Below are 22,712 nucleotides of genomic sequence, written 5' to 3' on the forward strand. Positions count from 1 at the left end.
GCTCAATAATTAGCCTAACACTCAAGCAGACACCATGTTTCACATGTGTGGCACGAGCAATACAGCTGCTGGCCTCTATCAAATTAAACATTAAAATTAGCCTAATTTCGACACCAACGGTTGACGCTCACAACAGCTCATCTCTCCGCCGGACTGCTACATGAAGCACGAACGAATATGGTTTTCGTTGCCCTCAGTAAGCTTAACTGTGGTCTGTCCGCCTTTTCTGCAGTAATCAAGGTTTTATTTATGGTGTCTGTTTAATGTTAGTTCTCCTCTGTTCGGTCTATTGATGAGCGCAGTGTGAGGTGTTCCAGCTCAGGTTAAACCTTTACCATAAAACTGCACTGAAGCTTCGCTCACATCTCAAGCCTCATCGCTCAGATCCGATCTGACAGGGCGGTTCACACTCGTTTAGTTAACCTAAGTGACTCAACCGGCGTCCTGGAATGAGCCGCATGAACACATCCTACTCAGTAACGGCGCGTGCACCATCAGCAAACAGACTTACTGTCCTAACGAGCTTCGCCGAGAACACCATTAACTCTGATCAGCTCTCAGCTTCATTATTAGATTGATTTTCCACCGTTTACAGGCTTTAGCTTCCGTTCGGCGCTGCTGCCATGGTAACGCTGAATGATGGCGCACGCGCAGTGGGGGGAAAAAGCGCATGAATTCCGATCTGAGCGTCACATTAAGGTCACAGGGCCACGTGACACGTCTCCGATCTAGGACCACATGCGAAAGTGGCTTGGATCAGATTTGAAAAGATCATATTTGTGTGTCCTCATTGCGCTGACGTGGCTCATCAGATCTGAGTCGCATTAGCGCAAAGAATCGGATTTGTACGGAGCCCCGCTGGTGACATCCTGTATAAATAAACATATCGCGTGGCCACGCCTTATTAACGCGTGGGAAGGACACCCTAATGCGTGGCCATGACTTAGTAAGGTGTGGGAACGAGATCACGGCTTACTTAGTCGTGGCCACGCATTAGGATCTCATTCCCACGCCTTGCTAAGTCGTGGCCACGCATTATTTTTATTTATTCAGGGTGTCACCAGCGGGGCTCCGTAGTATTTGCGCCACTTCAACCTGGTAATATGAATGTAGCAATATTCTGTGTTTACACAGCAGGTAAAACTGAGGCAAAAAACTAAGGCATGCCTTACTAAGTCAAGGCCACTCATTAGGATCTCGTTCCCACATGTTAATAATGTGTGGGCGCACATTATTTTTATTTATACAGGATGTCACCAGCGGGGCGGCGTTCCGACTCTGGTTTCCTCACCAAATCCGGTTTCTGTGTTTGGCTGTTCTCGTTATCTTTTTAATGTGACCTGCATGCGACATCAGTCTGAACAGATCAGCTCCCAAACCGACCCGCACGCGCAAAAGAACAGAGCTTCACGTGTCGTGCTCATCCAGAGGTAAACAATCATGACAGCCAGAGAACGCCTGTCGCTTTGCCAGCATCACAGGAGCGATTATGAAGATCCAGTGGTTGACAGCTGGGCTCATCACCCAGAATGTGTTCGCCGTAAAAGGACACGTTATTCAGCCAAGGCCACTTCTTTGGTTCGTGTCCTCGGACTCTTTAAACGCTGCAGCCTCGGTCTCCTCCATTTGTTTGAGTGGATAAACTAGATGGGAAACTCTTTCTCTGCTTGAATGTTATTGTTGATGTCTTTAAATGTTCCTGAAGCAGATTTTCTCACTTGCGTCTTTAAATAAGTAGAAAAAAAAGGAATTTGATGGAGGTGATATATTCTGCCCCAAACACAGCCGAAAAGCTGCAAAACAACAGGAGGACCTTTTAGTGCTGTTATGTATTGAAGGTACTTGTAATAATTCATGAAAAATCTGTAAAATTATGTTTCTCTGTAGACCTTTTAGTGCCATTATTCTACTGAAGGTGTTTGATGGCAAAAATGTATTAAAGATATGTAAAATAAGTTTTCATCAGTACAGGCTGTTAGAGTAACTGATGCTCTCTTTTTTTAGAGGATAAAGAGTCTGAGAGCATGGCGAGAGACTGCTGTTGGAGTGACACATGGAAAACAGGTGTCCATATGTGTGGGTGATGCGTTAGTAGCTATTAGCCTTTTAGCAGTCAGCCACTCATTTATATAGTTCAGTATTTCCTGGCTCTGATTTAGCGGCTCAGCAGATACAGAAAAAAAACATGACTGGCCTCACGAGTCCAGCCCAGTATGGCTCTGAGAACCATTTGACTTGACAGTGGAAAAGAGGCCAAAGAAAAAATAAGAAATGGTACAACAACAAGTTTTGCAAAACAAACTATGTGGTAAATAGAACTACATATGTATATATGTCTTATATAACTATAAGAACTACAATTTCAGAACTTACATAGCTCAATATTTAGGGAGTACAGAGATTTGAGATTCAGCCTGGGTTTGATGCTACTTCTGACTGAAACACAGACATTTGAAGCGTGTAAGACATTTAAGTGGCATCATTTAGACTTCTGTATTGCTGTTTACAGTGAATCATATGTATTTTAATTCAACCATTTAAATTCCTTCAGACCACCGGTGGTTCCAAAACGCACTTCATCGTGTTCTTCATAACTTTCATGTTTCATAAGCTCCATTCAGAAGCTGGGCGTCGTGTGAGGCTGTAGCTCTTCTCCAGTCTCATAGATGGTGATGTCATTTTAAACCCTTATAATAAAAGAAGCTGAACTTTGTTTTTCTACTGAAATTCCACCCATTTTTTCCGCAAATCTGGGCTATAAACTATAAACAGACGGCGCCTCTTCAGTGATCTGCTCTGGAAACATTACTTTTATAAAATAACACAAAGAGCGTCAGAGATTTTTGGCTTTCAGCAGTAAATTGTAAGCATATAGTAATCGATGTGATCATAAAACACAAGTTCTGTTCATTTGAGGGGAGATTTTACAAAAAATATTAATAAAATAAAAATGTACATTTATTTCATGCATTTACTGAATAATGTGCCTTCCGATTTGGTCACGTAAACTCAGATGGGAAAACTAAAATATACCCTGGAGGATAAGAGGACAGCATTTGCCTTTGGGAAAGCTTGGACAAGCTGCTGAAGCTTTTTATGGCTCGATTTTCTTTTAAGTAAACTCCCTGTCTAAAATGTTTGAATAGGGAGGCTCATCACCAGCCACACGTTACAAGTAACTCAGTAAAGCTTAATGTGTGACATGTGTACAGTAAAATAGCCAGGGCTGATTGAGAGAGCCCCACGACCCAGAAGGAGAAGCAGCTTAGATGATACCATGGTGGAATTCCTGAGAGCGACCCATTCTTTCACTAATGTCTGTAGAAGCAGTCTGCAGGCCTAGGGGCTCGGCTTTATACACCTGTGGCCATGGAAGTGATTGGAACACCTGAATTCAATGATTTGGATGCGTGAGTGAACACTTTTGGGAATATACACACACACACACACACACACACACACATTTATTTATATATATATATATATATATATATATATATATATATATATATATATATATATATATATATATATGAATTTATAAGCAGTAATTGTACATTAAATCGTGCAAACATGTCCTCTGTTTTCACTTACAAAAAATCTGCTTAACATTTCATGTGACCCGGATGTCTAAACATTTGCCTGTGTATCTCTGTGATGTGCAGTGTGAACAGCCTCTCCCAGCATTAAAGTTTCTATAATGTGAAAAAAAAAAGCCACGGCTCAATTTTGTTAAACATTTCACTTTTGACCTTTATATTCCTGAGTATGTTTATTATTTACTTGTACTTTTACATTTCTGTCTCTATAGTTCCGCTGTCAGTTAAGATTCGGACGCAGAACAGAGCCCCAGTGTTCACTTAACTACAGCTCTGCTGAACTTTCTCCATCTCTGCTGATGAATTTAGAGATTCCGAATTAACCAGTTATGTTTTACTTCCATCCACCACAAGAGGGCAGTGTTTAACAAGCTCACTCAACCAGCCCTGGCTGATTCACTGGGCACACATTAAGCTTTACTTACTTTATTTTTAATGTGCGGCTGGTGATCAGCCTCCCTGTTCAGACATTTCAGATACAGAGTTTGCTTTAAAGTAAATCCACCCATAAAAAAGATTCAGTAGCTTGTAAAAGCTTTCCCAAAGAGAACCCACTGTCCCTGTTTAAACCTGAAATATAGAAAAGGTGTGTGGTTATCACTTTCCACCTGTGTTATATATCATATATATGTTATATATAAGTGCTGAACTGCAAGACTACTAATGAAATTCGTAAAGCAATACTTCACCCAGAAACACTTTCATGACAACTGAATGACAACTAGTGGAAATCATTGGCACTGCATGATTTAATATGGGACACAGAAACACAAATCAGCATCACACATGAATGCACACTTGTCAGACTACATACGCAGTTAGGTGGTTGAGAGAGAAAACAGGCAAATTAACCAGCCCAAAACAAGAAAATTCTTCAAATTACTGTTTTATCTCTGCAGCAAATGGATGCATTTGTCCACTGAAAGTGACTGAATCTTTCTAAATCTTCATTATGGTCCATGATTCATCAGTACTGATGTAAAGATAAAGATATTAAAGATTCTCAGAAAACAGACAGCTTTAAGAATTTATGAGCCAGAAGAAAAATGACAGAAATGAAATGCTGCACTGAAGAAGCAGAAAAGGCCTAACATTACGAAGTTACCAAGCCAATGTTCTCCTATAGAAAACTTTACATTTAAATCTCACTGCTCTGGATACCACATGGAAATCAAACTCAAGAAACAGCTGCAAGTGTAGCCCTGTTTTGGGTCAGACAGATCCTCCAATAATGCTTTTCTTCAGCTGCAAGTGCAAGAAAGTAGGTGTTTAAAGGCCACAGGTAGCCAGTCAGAAACGGCAAAGCCTGCTTCACATGCTTTTAAACTCCCTTTCAGAGACTTCAAAATGCTGCCAAACAAACATGTACCACTCTTTTATAATAACCACTGAACATGCTGTCTTTGATATCAACAACAGATAACATTGCATCTTGTTTCCTCCAAACACACTTAACATCATAAGCCAAAAGGCACATCTCCTTTAACAGCTGCTGCTCTTAAACATATCTTCAGAAACGGAGAAAAATAGAACAGATTTCAGAGGCATGTGGTTAAGAAAGCTCCTGAGTAAAGAGCCTCAGTTTGTGCTCCACCAAACATCTAACAGTTAAGGATGCTCGGGTTTGCGTGTGCAATGAAATCCCACCCTGTTTGTTTTGATACAGATGAAGCAGACTACTAAATACACATACTATACACATAAACATGCACACAGACAAATATAAGACTTAGAGCGACAAAAGAGAGCAAATATTAGTATCTTCAGCTAATTTTGGAGCTCCTACACTAAGATGACTAACAGATTTGGGAGCTAAGATGCCGTCGGACTCAGGATTCCAAGTGAAATAGTGAAATAATATCATCTGTTTAGCTTGAATGCAGATATGTTCTTCTGACTTCAAATTCCACAGACTGGGAAAAAATCTGGCGTGATATTTAGTTGTGCTATTACTTTCTGCTGAGGGGAAAAAAAGTACACGCTTATCATTTTTATTTTATACCATATCAAGTCTGTCTGTTTGTCTATAAAAGTATTGCAGTAATATTTTTCCTTTTTTTTCTTAAGTGTTGGTTGGAGACAAAAGGGTTAAAATCAACAAGCAGAAATGAACCACTCCATATTTTTATTCTATGGTATCCAGGTAGGTACAGCCAAACTGGGATTCAAGCTCACAATCTCCCAACATCGGGATAAATGATTAGATATTTACATTTCATGAGATGATACCACTTCTCAATGCTAAAACAACTTTTTTTTTTTTTACAGTGAATTAAACATTTTGGACATAAAATCTTAGTTGTGTTATGTGTTACTGAGTGGTGCAACAAACTAAGCCATCAGTTCAACAGGAGGCTGAGAGTTTGAACCCCAGCAATGCCATAGCCACCCATAAGTGTACCCAAGAAGAAAAGCTGTTTAGTAGGATTGTGTGATAGAAAGAGTCCTGGCTAGTCGGGAAACTGAGTATAGGAAACAAACTTACTTTATTTACCTAGTGATCCTAAGTTTGTTTGTTGGTTCTGAGACGCAAACCTAAAAATTAAGAGAACTTTTGACTCAACTAAAAAGTTAATAATCCTAAATCATTAAGATGTAAAAAGTCAGTGGTTTGGAGTGAAACACTGTTCTACAGAAACTTACTGAGTCAGAATTGTTCACAGTGGTGGTGATAGGAACCAGACATCTAAAGCGTTCAGTGCCTCTAAAAACAACTTTATAGAAAGTTTCTCATCTATATGGTAATGAATACAGTGCTTGATGTCTGAGACATTGTATCATTATATTTTTTAATTAAGATTTTGGATTTTTTTTAACCATAATTTTTAAAATGCACAATTCACAGTGGCAGAGAGGTACATGCAGAGCTTTGTAAGGCAAAATGGTTTTTTTCCAGATTTTCCCCATATCAAGATAATTCCGAAGACATGTGTAGGTTCCCTGAGCCATCTGTCAATAAAATGCGTGTATCTGTGACCCCACGATGACCAGCATCGTGATCGTGAAAGTCGAGTGTAAATCGAAAAAAAAAAGTTTTGCTACAGTGGCCACGACTTAGTAAGGTGTAGGAACAAGATAATTAAGTCATGGCCACAACTTAATGAGGCATCTCATTCCTACACCTTACTTAGTCACGGTGACAACTTAATTATTTCATTCCCACGCCTTTCCAAGTCATGGCCATGCATTAGGATCTCATTCCCACGCGTTATAAGATATGGCCACACATAAATTATTTTTATTTATATGGGATGTCACCAGCACGGCTCCATAAATTTCACATCAAACCACTCTTAACTTTTACATCTCAATGACTTACTTATGCAGAAATTTAGAAAAATCTGTGAACTTTTTTGTAGTAGCAGCAGAGTTTGAATAGAAAGTTTTTCAGTGTAAACAGGGTTTTTTTTTTTCCAGGGCTGCTGGCTGTAAACCACATTCATATTTATGCAGGTCAGTGCCAAACAGCCCCTATTCTCTCGCATTCATTATTAACAGCATTAGCATTTTGGGGTGAAATATCCCTTTAAGCAGTAGGCTGTTGAAATGAGGGATGGAAATGGTCTACCTCTTTCAGCTTTCTCTCATTATTTGCTGCTGCAGTCATCCATCTGATAGCAAACTTCTCTTCACCTAGAGCTCTGTGTCTATCATCTATGTTTAATGGGCTGTGTATGCGGAGCTGCTTTGATTTGGGCACAGTCCGAGGATGAGGCGTGTTGACAGCAGGCCGCTCTTTCTCTGTAGTGTCAACAAAGAGAAAGAGAGAGAGAACATAGAGTCTTTTTGACGGCTCCACCATGCATTTCTGTCCACAAACAGTGCAGTGGGATACAGTGAGTTATGTAAAACATACAGAATAATTCCCTTTAATTTCCATTAATATTTACGCTCAAGCAATAAGAGCGATACACCTTATGCTTTTCATGCAACAATGCCATATAGTGCAGCATCCAAAATTCATGAGAGAAATGACGAGTTTCCAGCCCTTCTGTGCTGGCCTGAGTCAGCCGTGATATGTGAGTGGTTTTCAGGTCCATCAGTAGTCAGGCTGACTGTGTAGAGGTCAGAATGAAGGCTTTGTGTAGCACTAAATTGACTATTAGTTTGTATTGCATTGAGATGAGAAAAGCCAAGTGTTTACATTATTAAAACACTTCATTTTGTTCAGTTGTCGTCTGGCAGCACTGGCAATACACAGGCCATTCTATTCCACCCATCAACATCTGCTACTTCGCTTTCGGGGACTTAAACTTTTGATTAAAATATGAGGCAAATTCAAACCTCTCATTCTTGATACCACAATATCGTCCCAGAAACAAAATTGCAGCAGAAGTCCTCATAGCAAAACCTCCATTGAATTAAGATCTTAAAAGGACATTCTGGTCAAAGTGAAAAATGTAGGAATTGCTACATCTATTGTGACCAAGCTTAGTCACATCTTACAGCGCTGCTATAGTAGTCTCCAGAGTAAGATATTCAGCTTGAAAGTATGTGTAAATTCAGAGAATTGTTTCTAAACACGTTATACATGTTAGAACTGGTTGAAAACATGTAAAGAAAGATTGTGAACTGTGTAGTACTGAATTGTTTGAATCATTTGTGTGTTTAGGAATTTTTAGGTGGGCCTAAATAATGTCTGTATAATGTACTGGAGCCATACTTGGCATGACTCCTCCCTCAACACCATAATGATATTAAAACTCAAACTGTACTTGGACCCCTCCCCCGACACTATAACGCTATAAAAACTCAAGCCACGCTTAGACCCCTCCCCCGACACTATAACGCTATAAAAACTCAAGCCACGCTTAGACCCCTCCCCCGACACTATAACGCTATAAAAACTCAAGCCACGCTTAGACCCCTCCCCCGACACTATAATGCTTTAAAAACTCAAGCCACGCTTAGACCCCTCCCCCGACACTATAACGCTATAAAAACTCATGCCACGCTTAGACCCCTCCCCCGACACTATAACTATAAAAACTCAAGCCACGCTTAGACCCCTCCCCCGACACTATAACGCTATAAAAACTCAAGCCACGCTTAGACCCCTCCCCCGACACTATAACGCTATAAAAACTCAAGCCACGCTTAGACCCCTCCCCCGACACTATAACGCTATAAAAACTCAAGCCACGCTTAGACCCCTCCCCCGACACTATAACGCTATAAAAACTCAAGCCACGCTTAGACCCCTCCCCCGACACTATAACGCTATAAAAACTCAAGCCACGCTTAGACCCCTCCCCCGACACTATAACGCTATAAAAACTCAAGCCACGCTTAGACCCCTCCCCCGACACTATAACGCTATAAAAACTCAAGCCACGCTTAGACCCCTCCCCCGACACTATAACGCTATAAAAACTCAAGCCGCGCTTAGACCCCTCCCCCGACACTATAACGCTATAAAAACTCAAGCTGCGCTTAGACCCCTCCCCCGACACTATAACGCTATTAAAACTCAAGCTGCGCTTAGACCCCTCCCCCGACACTATAACGCTATAAAAACTCAAGCCGCGCTTAGACCCCTCCCCCGACACTATAACGCTATAAAAACTCAAGCCGCGCTTAGACCCCTCCCCCGACACTATAACGCTATAAAAACTCAAGCCGCGCTTAGACCCCTCCCCCGACACTATAACGCTATAAAAACTCAAGCCGCGCTTAGACCCCTCCCCCGACACTATAACGCTATAAAAACTCAAGCCGCGCTTAGACCCCTCCCCCGACACTATAACTATAAAAACTCAAGCCACGCTTAGACCCCTCCCCCGACACTATAGCGCTATTAAAAACTCAAGCCACGCTTAGACCCCTCCCCCGACACTATAAAAACTCAAGCCTTAGCATAACCCCTTCCCTGACATTAACACGCTGCAAAAACTAGAGCTCTGTTTAGGATGATCCCTCTTCTAACACCATAAACTGAAAACTAGAGGCATGCTTAGCATGACTTCTTCCCTAACACTGCAGCTGTATAAAAACTAGAGCCACATAAAACCTTTTTTATTCCAACTTAAACAGTGCAGTTACGTTCTGATGAATATGAAGATGAAGTCAGCTTCCTATGCGAATATTTCCGTTCTACCTTAAATGTTGCTGCAGCTATGTTTTGACAAGTGTGAGGTAGAAATCTTGAGAGAGGCTGAACTTTCCCAGTATTGGACAAGGTTTCAGTGCATTCAGCGGACACACCCCAGCGTTTCAGAGCAGTAAATTCTGCTTATTTATTCCCAATTTTACAACTTAAAAATTTGGTGATTTTTTTTTTTTTTTTTTTTTTTTTTTTTTTGTTAATTAAAATTTGGCTGCGTGGTTAAAGACACATTTTTCTGTGGTGTGACAAACTCAGATCACATATTTATTGCTGCTCTACAGGATTTTAATGATCATTTAAACCCCTTGCTAATGACACATCTTAAAGTTGGAACTTTTGAGAAACTTCGTGCTGTCGGACTTAAATAAGTTAAACCAACATTGTAGGTCTGTTAAAGAAGTGTAATTTAAAAATGACAGAATGAATGAGTTCCAAGTTGAATTGTGTTGTATGGCATTTATTTCATGATTCTTCAGTATTCATCTAACAAAGTACAAATGTATTCCATGATTATTCAGTACTCAGCTAACAAAATACAAATGTTTTCATCGTAGGTTGGATTAAAACCACCAACTTGAATGTTTGTTTCTTTTAGAACAAAGTACCCCAGTGAAGACCAGAACAAGAGGTTGCGACTCTGTGATTTCAGTTGTGATGGACTGCGGCTGTGATATCACTGCTGCTTTGCACGCTGACAAGCAGAACTGTCAGATTATTTGAGAAATACTCGAAGTGGCAAAGTTTGCAGTGCTGTAATTATTATTTTTTAGATTCATAGATGTTTCCTGGAGCTTTCACTGTATACAAAGGCGGCCTAGAAAATGATTTTTTTTTACCTTGTATCAGAACATGGAAAACATAAATGCCAGAATTAAGACCCCATGCAAGCACTTTTCTGTAACATACACAAATGAAAGACTCGTTTCATAACACAGAATAAGTACATAGTACCATAATGACCCAGTTCATTAGCTCCACTTGTCCTGTATTTACAGAGAATAACTATTGAACAGTAGTCTTTTACTTTACATACCAGCTTTTAGACCAGTTTGATAAAACTGCACTATAAATAGTACATTCATATACCTAAAAAAGACATTAATAATAATAATAATGCATTTTGTGTACAGTGTTGTGCAAAAGACCACCCTTCATTTATTTAGCTCAAAGCAGCCATTATGTATGTATGTGTAAGCTATTTATCACTGAGAAAAGGGAATAAAAAAAATAACATGCAAATCAAAGAAAGATGATGCTGATGTTCTCAGAACAATGGACTGACCAGCTCAGCTGTCAGCATCACTGAATGCGTTTAGGATTATTGGGTCATGAGAAGCGGAAAATGCAACCAACTTCTAAGACTGAACTTCATGAATATGCAAAAATATTTTTGGAGATTTCTTTGAAAAACTGAAAGCGTGTGTCTATGATAAGGATGGAAGATGTAATAAAGGCAAAGAATGAACACAGAAAATATTGATATTATATTTAGCTGCTGAGGCTTCTGTGTGATTTTCTGATTTGTTTTCTGCTTTTTCAAATGACGATAAATTAATTTCTAAGACATAATGGCTGTTTTGACTGGACAAATAAATCAAGGGCTGCTCTTTGACTTTTGGACAGTGCTGTGCATCTTTAGTGCCTAAAGATCTTAAAAATAACTATAAATTAGAATGTGATGGGTGGAGTGAATCTGAATGTGCTGCAGTGGCTCTCGTTTAATACCACAAGTGTTCTTCAAAGAGCACCAACACTTATCTTTGGCCAAAAAGGTCTAAGAATAAATAGGTAGGTACATACAAATTATTATTAAGCAAGGATGAAAAAATAGAGGACTGAACTTAAAATGAATTTGATACGTATACATACTCAATTTAAACAAATAGGTCTACTTTATAAATATTATGTTTATATATAGATATGCCCTAAATGAAGATAGTAAAGAACTTACAATGCACTGGCTGGTGTTAAGAACCAGTCAGTATAAATGTAGCAGAGGTCTTCTCTGAAATAAACATACAGACTGAAATAATGCCTACATTCTGAGACGGAATCTTGGAAAAGCTAACACGGTGTTAGATTTGTATCCGTATATAAGCGATGATTTTACTTCACTGCTGGTTGACACCTGTAATCTGTAGATCGGGAGAGTTTACACATTGTGGTATGGATTCTAGAGGAGTCCTGTCGGCCACGGCCGCATGAAAACACCAACGCACAAACACGCCAATGAACATCCCATGCTGCACTGCTAGATCAGGCGTACTACTGACTTACAAACGTTTTCCTCATTCCTTTTTTGGCAGTAACAAAAGTAAGCAAGAAGCGTCTAAAATGTGATCCAAGCGCTCCTCCACTACCAAAAACAGTTCATCCAGACAAAAAATGTCTCATCAAGACTTTTCAAGTTTAAATAAAGCGGCTCAGAAACGGCTTTTTTCAGAAAGGTTCATATTTCTTCTGTGCTTTGATGCCTCTGCAGCGTGTGCCACATCCTTAAAGTCAGCCTCATATGAAAGTCAAGTTTCTGCAGTTCTGCTGAAGTTTCCCTTTAATGCAGTCTTTCAGGCCACCGTAGCCGAGGGTGTCACTCCGGGCCACCTGTCGTCATACACAAAAACAACAACAAATAATGCAAAGTTAAAGTCAACCTGAACTCGAAACTGACCTTTATAACCTAGTTAGTTCACGTTTCTGGGCATGTTAACCCCTTAAATGGCCAGGACCCAAATATTTATTACACACTTCTATAACCTAAGAATAGCTCATCTAGTTTGCATTGAAGTCCTTGTAGCTACTGAATAACAAGTCCTAGTATGTAATAAGACAGATTTTAAGATGTTAAGCATGAATCATGATACTAACCCTTTTAAGTCAAAATTCTTGTTTGACTTTTTCAAACCTCTAAAATGTCTTCTGAGATTTGATAACGTCACAATGAACATATCACTGCAAAACCTCGTATCTCAAACGATAACTTTGAAGGAAAAAGCCTACTTTACTTTTAATGTAAGTCAGTGGAACCAGACGTTTCATTTCATTTCAAGTCGTTTTGTGCCGTTTCGTATTTTTTCCAATGATCACAAAATGTACCCACAGTGTAAAGAGCAAAGGGCGTTTTTACCAAAACTGTCAAAAACTGAAAAACAACAAAAATAGAGATACAAGATTTAGCTTCAAGAGCAGCAACATACTGTGTATTTATAAAGAAATCATTCTTGGTGCTTTGCTTATGCCCCGTTATTACTCGTCTTATGATGACAGATTACTCATGGCACGCTTGCTTCTTTTCAATATCCTGTTTGAAAATGAAAACGATAACATCCATGATATCAAACTAACGTGGTTAATATGATATAATAAAAAGAACAGAAGAAATTCACCTATTCAGTGACAGAAGTTTATTAATCTCTCTCAATAAGGCTGTTTTGGGCAGGAAGATGAACTATGAGATATTTATCTGTTGCCTTATGCAATGACATTTGCAAAGAGTAAGCAGTTCAGAGCCCTTTCCTCATTCAGACTAATCTGATCCTGCATTGTAGGCCCAAATCAGGAAAACAGTTCTCAGTTTCTTGAAATAAAAGAGCTTATGATGTAGTAACATTGCGGACATTTCGAAACGTTCCCTCAAAACAATTACCTTTGTGGTTCATACAGTCTGTATATGGAACCAAAGCTGCAAAATCAGCCTGTTGTGAATTCACTGTTTCTGTGAAGTCATAAAAACCAACACATTTACATACATCCACCAGTTTTAACCTGCAGCAGTTTAGCCCTGCCCACCCATATTGAATTTCTAAGGGGAGTTTTGTTTGGACAGCGTTTTGAATGAAGCACAACACAAGGCAGTGTAACAAACAGTTGAATTCTGCACTATTGAAAAAGATGATTCTTCAAGATTTCTTTAGTGAAGACGTCTGTTCTGTATAAAACCATGAACACTCACAGAACCGTTTGCATGGTGACTTGGTTCTTTAGACTGATGGAAAATGAAAAGGGTTCTATATCAGCACCATTGTTGACATCTTGACGTTGTTATAATAGAAGAACCCTTTTTGGTGCTAAATATAACCATATACAACACATTGTCCATCAGTCTGAAGAATCATTTCAATATGCAACAGCTCTTTAGGCAGGCACACAGTTCTTTGAGTGTTCATGGTTAAATTTAGAACCACTGTCTTTCCTAAAGAAACACGCTTTTTAAAGAGTGTAAAGGATAAAGAGAGGATGAAAAATGGTCATATAAAAATTAATTGGCCGTTTTAACCCACACAAATGTTATAAGTGGAGGTCAGGGGAAAAAGTAAATATAAAACAAATGTGGGATACAGATTCTTTAAAGGTACACTCTGGTTAAAATGACCAACTTATGCATTAATGTTTATGTTGTAACCATGTCCACTGGCCTCTTATAGCAGCAGCTTCTAAACCCAGATTTTCTGAAGAACAGGAAAATTCCCTTCAGATGATGTATCCCAAATGTAGAAGTAAATTTTGAAAGCCTACAAGTGCTTCAGGGTGAATACTTTGGGGTGGGCTGTTTGATGGCCAGTTGAGGTTAATGCTTAATAATAATACATTCATATCAACTTATATAGTGATCTAAAGTAACCCAAGGGCACTTACAATTGTAATAAAATGGACAGCTATTAGTAATGATCACTGGCACCACAGATGTACAATACTGTGGAAAGGTCATAGGCATGTTAACGTAATGAAATATTGATTAGCTACACAAGGTACGGGATAGGTACAATTAATCCTGGGATGCCATGAGGAGAGGTTTATTAATGGTTAAATAAAACCTTTGACTAGTTCAGCAGGGTTTTCCAATGGTTGTGCAATTCATGCTGGGTAGTATTGTGAACACTGATGGACAAAAGCATAACAACAATACATTAATGTATTCTGTCAAACTGATGAGGTTGCGGGATGCCATACCGTGCTATGGAATACTATGTAACGCAACAATTAACATATTAATGTAACGGTGGGGAGCGAGGACTTTCAATGAGGGCAAATTCAGGGTCGTGGACATGACAGTCCAGGTTCATATAACCAACACGGAGAGATGGCGGGACAGACATGACAAAATAAACACAGACTGGAGTACAAGACAGAGGCCGGAATAACAAAACATCCAACAAACATACATCAAACAAAGACCAGCGAAAACAAAGGGCAAACACAGGGCTTAAATACGACAGACGAGGGACAGATGAAAACAATCAGGGGTGGTAGACAAAAAGCACATGGGCGAGTGGGAGGAGCCAAGCGTGACAATTAAATGCTAGTTTTCGGGCTGAATGCCCCTTTTAATGTGAGATAATTCAGAAACACAGCTGCAGTTTTCCTGTTGTTCTCCGGGTGTTAAAATTCACTCTACAGAAAATAGTTGAGTTGTTTATTTTATATTTCCTAAACTCTCCCTCCAGCTTTATTTCTTTGTCTTTTATTATTCAAGTTTTAATTAAGTTACTTACACGCCCTAATGTCTTCATGCAGTGTGGGAATATCCATATCAACTATCACTATTTCTGGGAATTTTTATGCAAGCTTAGTGGTATTTTTTTTCAAAGGCTCAAGTAATAGTGAAGTAATGAGATGTGCTGCAGCTGGAAGAGAGAGCAAGTGTGTTCTGCAGAGATAGAGGGCAAGTGGAAAATCAACGTAAAAGAGCTTAGCAGAGATTTAGAAGGACAGGAGAGAGAGAAAGCGAGGGAGAGAGAGAGAGAGAGAGAGAGAGCATGAGAGAGAGTGATATGCAAGTCTTGCATATATTGACCAGGGTTCACTTGCCTAAAGATTCACAACACCTTAAATACGGGATTAACAGCATTACATTTTCTAGCAATCCCATTTCAGTCCTAAGAGTAAAACTCCAAGAGCAGTGAACTTTCGTTGTGTGCCCTCTCAAATGATTCAAGTGCAAATCAATGTACAGTACAGTGCAATGGTCATTTATTTCATTTCCAATCAAAACAGCAGGAAGAAAGCAGAAAAAAATCTATGTTTAACAGAAAATTACAACAGCTTAATGTAATATCACATTTTTCTGTATGTAGTGTGATCACCCATTACCTTTACGGCCTCCATTCTTTTCAGAAGACTTCCAAAGTTCAGTTGTAGAAGTTGGTTGGCAATGAAAGTAATCCTTAGTACAAGTTTAGACTCATTAGACCAGGGGCTGGCAACACGCAGCTCTTTTACTGTCCTGTTGTGTTTCCACAGCAGAATCAGATTTGTAGGTAAAAATAAAATAATCCTCCTTTACAGTAAAATAAAGCTCTGCTGATCCTTCAACACAGTTTAATAGTAAATAGTCTTACGCTGCAGTTAATGTAGAACAGCTGATTCACACTTTAACCCTGACGATTGGTGCAAAGACTGCTGGTCACACAGCAACGCACAACAGGCTTGCCTAGCTAGCAGCTAACAAAATGGCAAAGAGAAGGATTTAAGAAGAACATCGATAATTTGGAGACGAATGGTCTTGTGTTTATAATCACACCAGCCGGTTTCCTGATATGTTTAATCTGCAATGAGAAAGTGTTGAACACTAAAAAGTTGCAAAGCTGAAGTCAGTTTCTCATTTACCTGCTTCTTGTTCAAATTTTCCCGTTCCACCTTAAATGGCGTAGCAGTTACATTCTGGCGCCTCAGGCACCATTGAAGGTGGAATGGGAAAATTCAAACAAAAAACTGGCGAGTGAGAAGTGACTTCAGCCTTGTAAAAATCAAACATTAAGAGATGTTTTACAAGAAATTTCTACTTTTGGGGAAACGTTTCCTGCTGGAGATGCGAGAAAAGTGGCTATAGCTGAGCTAAAGCTTAAAGCAGAGCAAAGTGAGTCTGTGTTTTCGTTTACGTTTTTTTTAGCCTATACTGGTACATTAACACATACTGAGACATATTTACAGCCAAGATGGTGAACCTTTACTTAATAAAACGGGCCTGAAATGTGACTCCCAAAGTCAGATTTTTGTTGAAACTTGACAAAATAGCTCCTTTTATATGGGTTGCTGACCTCTGCATTAGACCAGAAAACCTGCACATCTCAGATGTCCGGTTTCAGTGTTCTAGTGCAAATGTTCTTTCTTTTCTCTGCCTTTTCCTCAGTAACAGTTTCTTGAAACCTGAACATACTTTTAAACCCATAGTGTTGTAGCATTCTCACAGTGGGAGGATGGACAGAAACAGTTAAAGTGGCAGGATTATGCACAAAAGTAAAAAATCCAAGTAAATTACTGGTAGATTTGATTTTATAGTTAGTGTTTTTGGAGGTTTTGTGTCATTTCTGTTAAATGTTATGTTTTTTTTTTAAATAACTTGATGGCCATTTTAGCATGAACTTGATTAACTTTTACACAGTAATATAATTACTTTGTAACCTGCATCAATTGATTTTCTGAAGTTTAATGACTAAGATCTGCATACTTTCATTTCAAACATCACTTCAGTGTATTTTTATGTGCAAACAGTGAATGTAGATCAGAATACAAAGTGAACAGTTTGAATATGAGTACAGTAATGTCCGGCTACTATAATAACTGAACCTCTGTTTGACATCGTCTTCAGAGAGGTGCCACAGCGCCTCAACCTTTAATTGCCACTAATTAGCCCTAAAGATAGATCTAAACTAAATCTGCATAGAATCCACAGAGCCTAGCCCTCTGCAGTGCCTCAGGAGACCAGCACTCTCCATTTTAAGAAACCCCAAGCTGGGGCTGGTGTTGCGGTTACCTGCTACTGCATCCGGTCCGGCTCCAGCTTGGTCTCGCCGTTTTGCTTGTCACTGTTGGACTTCTGCGAGAGGCGTGTGGACATGGTAGCGGCCTGCACCACGGCCTTGAAGCTGCGCTTCCGCTTCTGCACGTTCTGCTCAGGGTGGAAGATGATGACGTACACTTTGGGCATGTAGAGCATGCCCAGAGACACAGAGGCGCTCAGGCTCATCGATACGGTCAGCGTGGTCGTTTGGATGAACATCTGAAAGCCACACACACAATACAAGCTTCACGAAATGCTTATGAAGTTGTCTGCTCAGGTTTAGGCTTAAAGGCTTAAACTTCAGGGTTTACCATTTGGTTATTAATCTTATAGCTTGTTATTGAAAGCTAATATGTAGGTTATGTAGTTATGAGTGTGGACCTGTTCCAGAGTTTAAAAGACTGTTTCAGAAAAAGTCAAATTTGCATGGATTTCTGTTTAGCCCAGAAGTAGCTAATCAGCCAAGATGTTTAGTGTCCAAATTTAGCTTCTTTTGGTTTGGCACTTGAGCTACAAGGCTAATGTAGATGAACACAAGAAGTCAATAGTCACCCAATTACATTGGTCATACTATGGTCATACATAGGTCATGCTGTGTCCTAGACCACGTTGACAAGTCTGTGCAACTTAAAAGGGACCATATTGTGGAAACCCAAACCAGCAATTTTTAATAAGAGTTTAATATAGTATGTAAACATTGTTAAAACTTTAAAGTCTGTCATTCACTCCCAAGTCTGTATATGGAAAATAACGTGCAGTAACAGTCTGTTTGGAATTCCACCACCAGCCTGTGAGAGTCTAGCTTCACTCATGCTGAATGTATAAGGAGTGTTTCAGCCAAAACTGCTTTTTTTAGATTAAGTGACGCTTTTTAATCCCACAAACGGGGAAATTTCATCTCCGCATTTAACCCATCCATGACGTGAAACACCACATACACACACCAGTGAGCACACAAACTAGGGGGCAGTGAGCACGCTTGCCCAGAGCAGCCCTATCCACGGTGCCCGGGGAGCAGTTGGGGGTTAGGTGTCTTGCTCAAGGACACCTCAGTCATGGACCGTTGGCGCTGGGGATTGAACCGGCAACCTTCCAGTCACAGGGCCAGTTCACTAACCCCCAACCCACGACCGTGAATGAGGCACATCACAAGACAGCCAATCAGAACAGAACATCATTTGCATATACCAGTCTTAAAGGCACAGTAACAAAAACAGCCTGTGTAATTCTAAAGAATTATTTTTGGTACATATTGGGGATGTATTCTCAGAAAAGATTTGGGTTGTTAGCAACATTTCGGTCTAAGCTCCAGTGCTAAAGAAAATAATCAAAATTTGGACACCAGATATGTCTTGGCTGATTAACCACATGTGGAGTAAGTGGAAAATTGTGTAAATTGGATCTTCTATTTTCATCAGCTCATCAGATTTTTATCAGGGCCTTCATGACTTGATTATATGGAGCAATGCATGTGATTATGACTTAGAGATATTTACTGAGATCCTGGATCAGTTTTGTGCTTACTTTCCAGCCCTTAATCCTTGTGTGGTCTGATTCAGAGCCAGTGCTACCATACTGAACATGAGTCCTAGAAACTGACCTATTTTAAAACAGTGTTCAATTATTTAAATCTACTGTTAAAACCCTGCTATTACATGAAAGACCAGAATTGACATTGAAATAGCATGTGTATATACAGACGCCAGGGTGGCTAATGAATAAATAAAACCCCAAAGACAATTCCCAGCCGGGAATATTGTGCACAGTGTCACTGCAAAAGCGAAAAAAATACTGCAGGCCTTGGTGGGGGTCCACCTGGCGGAGGGTGCACACAGCCGACTAACGCTGCCGTTCTTAATTCCTGCTGCGGCTCCTCTTAGCTTTATTAAGACGGGTAAAGACATTGTTTCTCCTGCTCCCCCACGCTCCTCTTTATCAGCCTCCCACCACAATTAAACCCTCGCTGCTATGAAGCAGGGCCTTTGTCTCCGTGTCATGGTGTGTCTTCAGGAGATAAAGAGGGGGGGAGGAAACATTTTTCTTTTCTGCACGTCTCATCCCTTCCTGTGTTTGCTCATTGCCATATGAAAGGTCTCTTCAAAAGAGAAATTGCGTGAGACACAACTTTGGCTTGTTATCATGGGTCTGGCAGGTTGCTCCTCACTTTGGCGCATTCATATTGAAATTACTTAGTTTTGCATAATTTCTCTACTTAGGGGCTTAAGTAGTCGCTAAACTGTCGGCCCTTTGTTGACGAGTTTGAGCTGAGCTGGTGAAAGATACTAGGAGGGGGTAAATGAAAACTGCAGTGATTTTCCTCTGTGCAGGTACATCCTCTGCATGGTTCCTTGCATTTTGAAGGTACTGAGGGTGACATAAAAAATGAATGATGAAACAGAAGGTTTTATACTGAGCATTGAAAGTTAACCCCTTAAATGTTTAGAGTTTTTTTTAATTACACACTTCTATGACCTAAAATTAGTTTTTAAATGCTTCTTAAAAGGGAGCACTGAGCTTGACTGTCTAATAAAAGGTTGGATTTAGTTCCACAGTTCAGAAGGATAACAATGGGACGAGGCCTCTCCATGTTTTCTGTGTTTTAAAGAAAGTGTTTGCAGAAAGTCAGCATCTGCAGATCTAAGATCTCGCTGGAACATAAACAGACAGACACTCTGTGATGTAAGTGGTGCTTTTAGGTCATTTAGAGCCTTAAAAACTAGTAGCAGAAAATCTGTCCTGAACGATACAGACAGTCAGGGCAGTTCTTTTAAAACAGGAATGATGTGATCTCCCCGTGTTGTTTTTGTTAGGATCTGTGCTGATGCACTTTGTACAAGTTGTAAGGGATGTATTGTTTTCTTAGGAAGTCCAGTAAGAAGATCATTAGAGTGATCAGCTCTGCTTTTTACAATGCATGAACAAGTTTCTCTGAGTCACTCTGAGATAGAAAAGGCACAGCTTTAGTGATGTTTTTCAGATGATAGAAAGCTACTTTAGCGACTGAGTTTACATGCAGGAAAAAACAGAGCTCAGAGTCTAAGATCACACCCAGGTTTCGTACTTCAGGTTTCATATATGAAGCTAAAGAACCAAGTTTTTCATGAAGCAGCTTTCTCTGAGTTTCTGTACCAACAATTAGTATTTCCGTTTTTGTGATTTAATTGTAGAAACTTTTGCGACATCCACTCAGAAATATCACAAACAGCTGGATAGTCTGTCTACACAGACCTGATCATTAGAAGGAATGGAAATGTGTAACTGGCTGTCATCATCACCTAGAGGTAGCATGTACAAAGAGAAAAGCAAAGGCCCTAAAGCAATTTCTCATGGAAACCATGAACTGCCTATTACTTAAAGATGATTTAAACCATTTTAAATATGTGCCTGAGAGGCCAACCCAGCATTCAGGATGCTGGATTAAATCTTGGATAAAAATTAAGTGCAGTAGTTCTGATCTTAGTCTGCAGGAATGAATCTTGCACACAAGCTTTGGCAATTTATCAAAATGTCTGCGAGATTAAATGAAACTTAGTCAGAATTGTTAGAATTGTTCACTGTGGTGGTGAGAGAAATCAGAAGCTGAAAAGTTTAATGCCTTTGAAAGCTCCCTCACAGAAAGTTATTACATTAAATGGTTATGAATATGCCCCCTGATGTCAGAGACATTGTTTTATGACCACGCTGAAATAAGGTTTTGCTGTGAAACATATTTTAAAAAATTGAGGGGTACTTGCATGTCATTGTAAGATGAACTATACCCAAAGAAAATACTTTTTTGACATTCACAACTATGTCACCATTATTAACATTGCACATAACAGACATGTGCAGGTTCACTAGTTGTTTTGGATAGTAAATAAAATGGCTATATTTGTCTCGTAGATGTCATGACCCCTGGTTTCTATCACCACCACTGTAAAGAAAGAGTCAGCAAGTTTGTCTACAGCTGACTATTTCACATCAGACCACTCTGAATGACCTCACCAATCAAATTAAGGAGAAGTGTTTTTTGTCTTTAAAGTTTCAGTAGGCAAAATTGCAGGTGTAGCAGTTACAAGTTGAAGTACAATTTAGCTTTCTAGCAGTGATGTTAACTGTCTGTCAATCACTTGCACTTTTCCAAAAGATCCTTCCACTTTTAAGATGCATTATCTGAAGCATATTCTGAAGCAATGTTATTTTAAGCAGCACATAACAGTAGCCAAGTTCTACACCATTATAGACCCTACAAGGGGGCCCTCTCACCTTCTCTGTGGACTGTGCCGTGCCAAAAAAGATGGGCACGAAGGCCAGCCAGATGATGCAGGTAGTGTACATGGTGAAGCCGATGGGCTTGGCCTCATTAAAGGTCTCGGGAACACCTCTGCTCTTGACAGCATAGACGGTGCAGGTGACCATCAGGACAATGCTGTAGCTGAGGCAGCAGATAAGTGACAGGTCAGACATGTCGCACTTCAGGACGCCTCGGGCCAGCTCTGGATTTGGCGGCCGCTGCTCCTCGTAGTCCACAATGGTGTGGGGCGGCACCACGCCGAACCAGATGAACACTCCTAGCACCTGTGGGAGGAAGAGGATGGAAAACTGGAGTGAGTCTTCCCAGCAGTGCACTGGAAGATGTTAGAGTGAGTATAACTTTGAACACTCTCTCTAATAGAGAGGTCATTAAATAGAATTGATCTGGGGAACAAATACTCCTAGAGCAAATGCACTTTTGGCCAGACTCCTGGATATATTACCAAACTGTCCACTCAACTGTCTGCTCTTGATAAAGTAGCTATGGAGGATGGCTCATGTAACACACCCTGCATCACCGTGTCCTGAAAAAATGGTCTTTTTCTATTAAACTATATTAATACTAGAATATTTGCATTATACAGTGTGTGTACACATTGATGTTGGGGTGTGCAGGTTTTTTTTTTGTTTGTTTGTTTGTTTGTTTGTTTTTTGCACCATCATCCGGAACGCTTTATTTTTCTGACTACAATATTTCAGGATTGGGCCGAAAGTGTTCTTCACTGCTGCTTTTACCGAAGTAAATGTGTTTTACTATTCATAGACGTTAAGTGTCTCTAAATTTCAAATGGTTTCCTCCTTCTTATGTAGTATACACAAACTCTAAAATTCGTTCTGGCTTCTACATCCATTCTGTTATGTACTGTTTGGGTGCAGGATCTAGTATTTCAGTTCTTAATTATTTATGTTGATTAATATTTATTAATAACACTTGAAT

General features: G+C 39.7%; 1 protein-coding gene across 1 annotated transcript in view; it reads right to left on the reverse strand.

Moving 5' to 3' along the window:
- Positions 1 to 10,155: 10,155 nt before the first annotated feature.
- Positions 10,156 to 22,712, reverse strand: part of grm6a (glutamate receptor, metabotropic 6a) — a 79,909-nt gene continuing 67,352 nt past the window's right edge. Inside the window, exons 10-12 of the mRNA XM_017718200.2 lie at positions 21,728 to 22,039; positions 17,456 to 17,701; positions 10,156 to 12,306 (exon numbers count right to left, since the gene is read on the reverse strand). Of these exons, the coding sequence (XP_017573689.2) occupies positions 17,459 to 17,701; positions 21,728 to 22,039 (555 nt within the window). The 3' untranslated portion in view covers positions 10,156 to 12,306; positions 17,456 to 17,458. The remainder of the gene's footprint in view (positions 12,307 to 17,455; positions 17,702 to 21,727; positions 22,040 to 22,712) is intronic.

This window comes from Pygocentrus nattereri, chromosome 28, assembly GCF_015220715.1.
Source record: "Pygocentrus nattereri isolate fPygNat1 chromosome 28, fPygNat1.pri, whole genome shotgun sequence".
Lineage (NCBI taxonomy): Eukaryota > Metazoa > Chordata > Actinopteri > Characiformes > Serrasalmidae > Pygocentrus > Pygocentrus nattereri.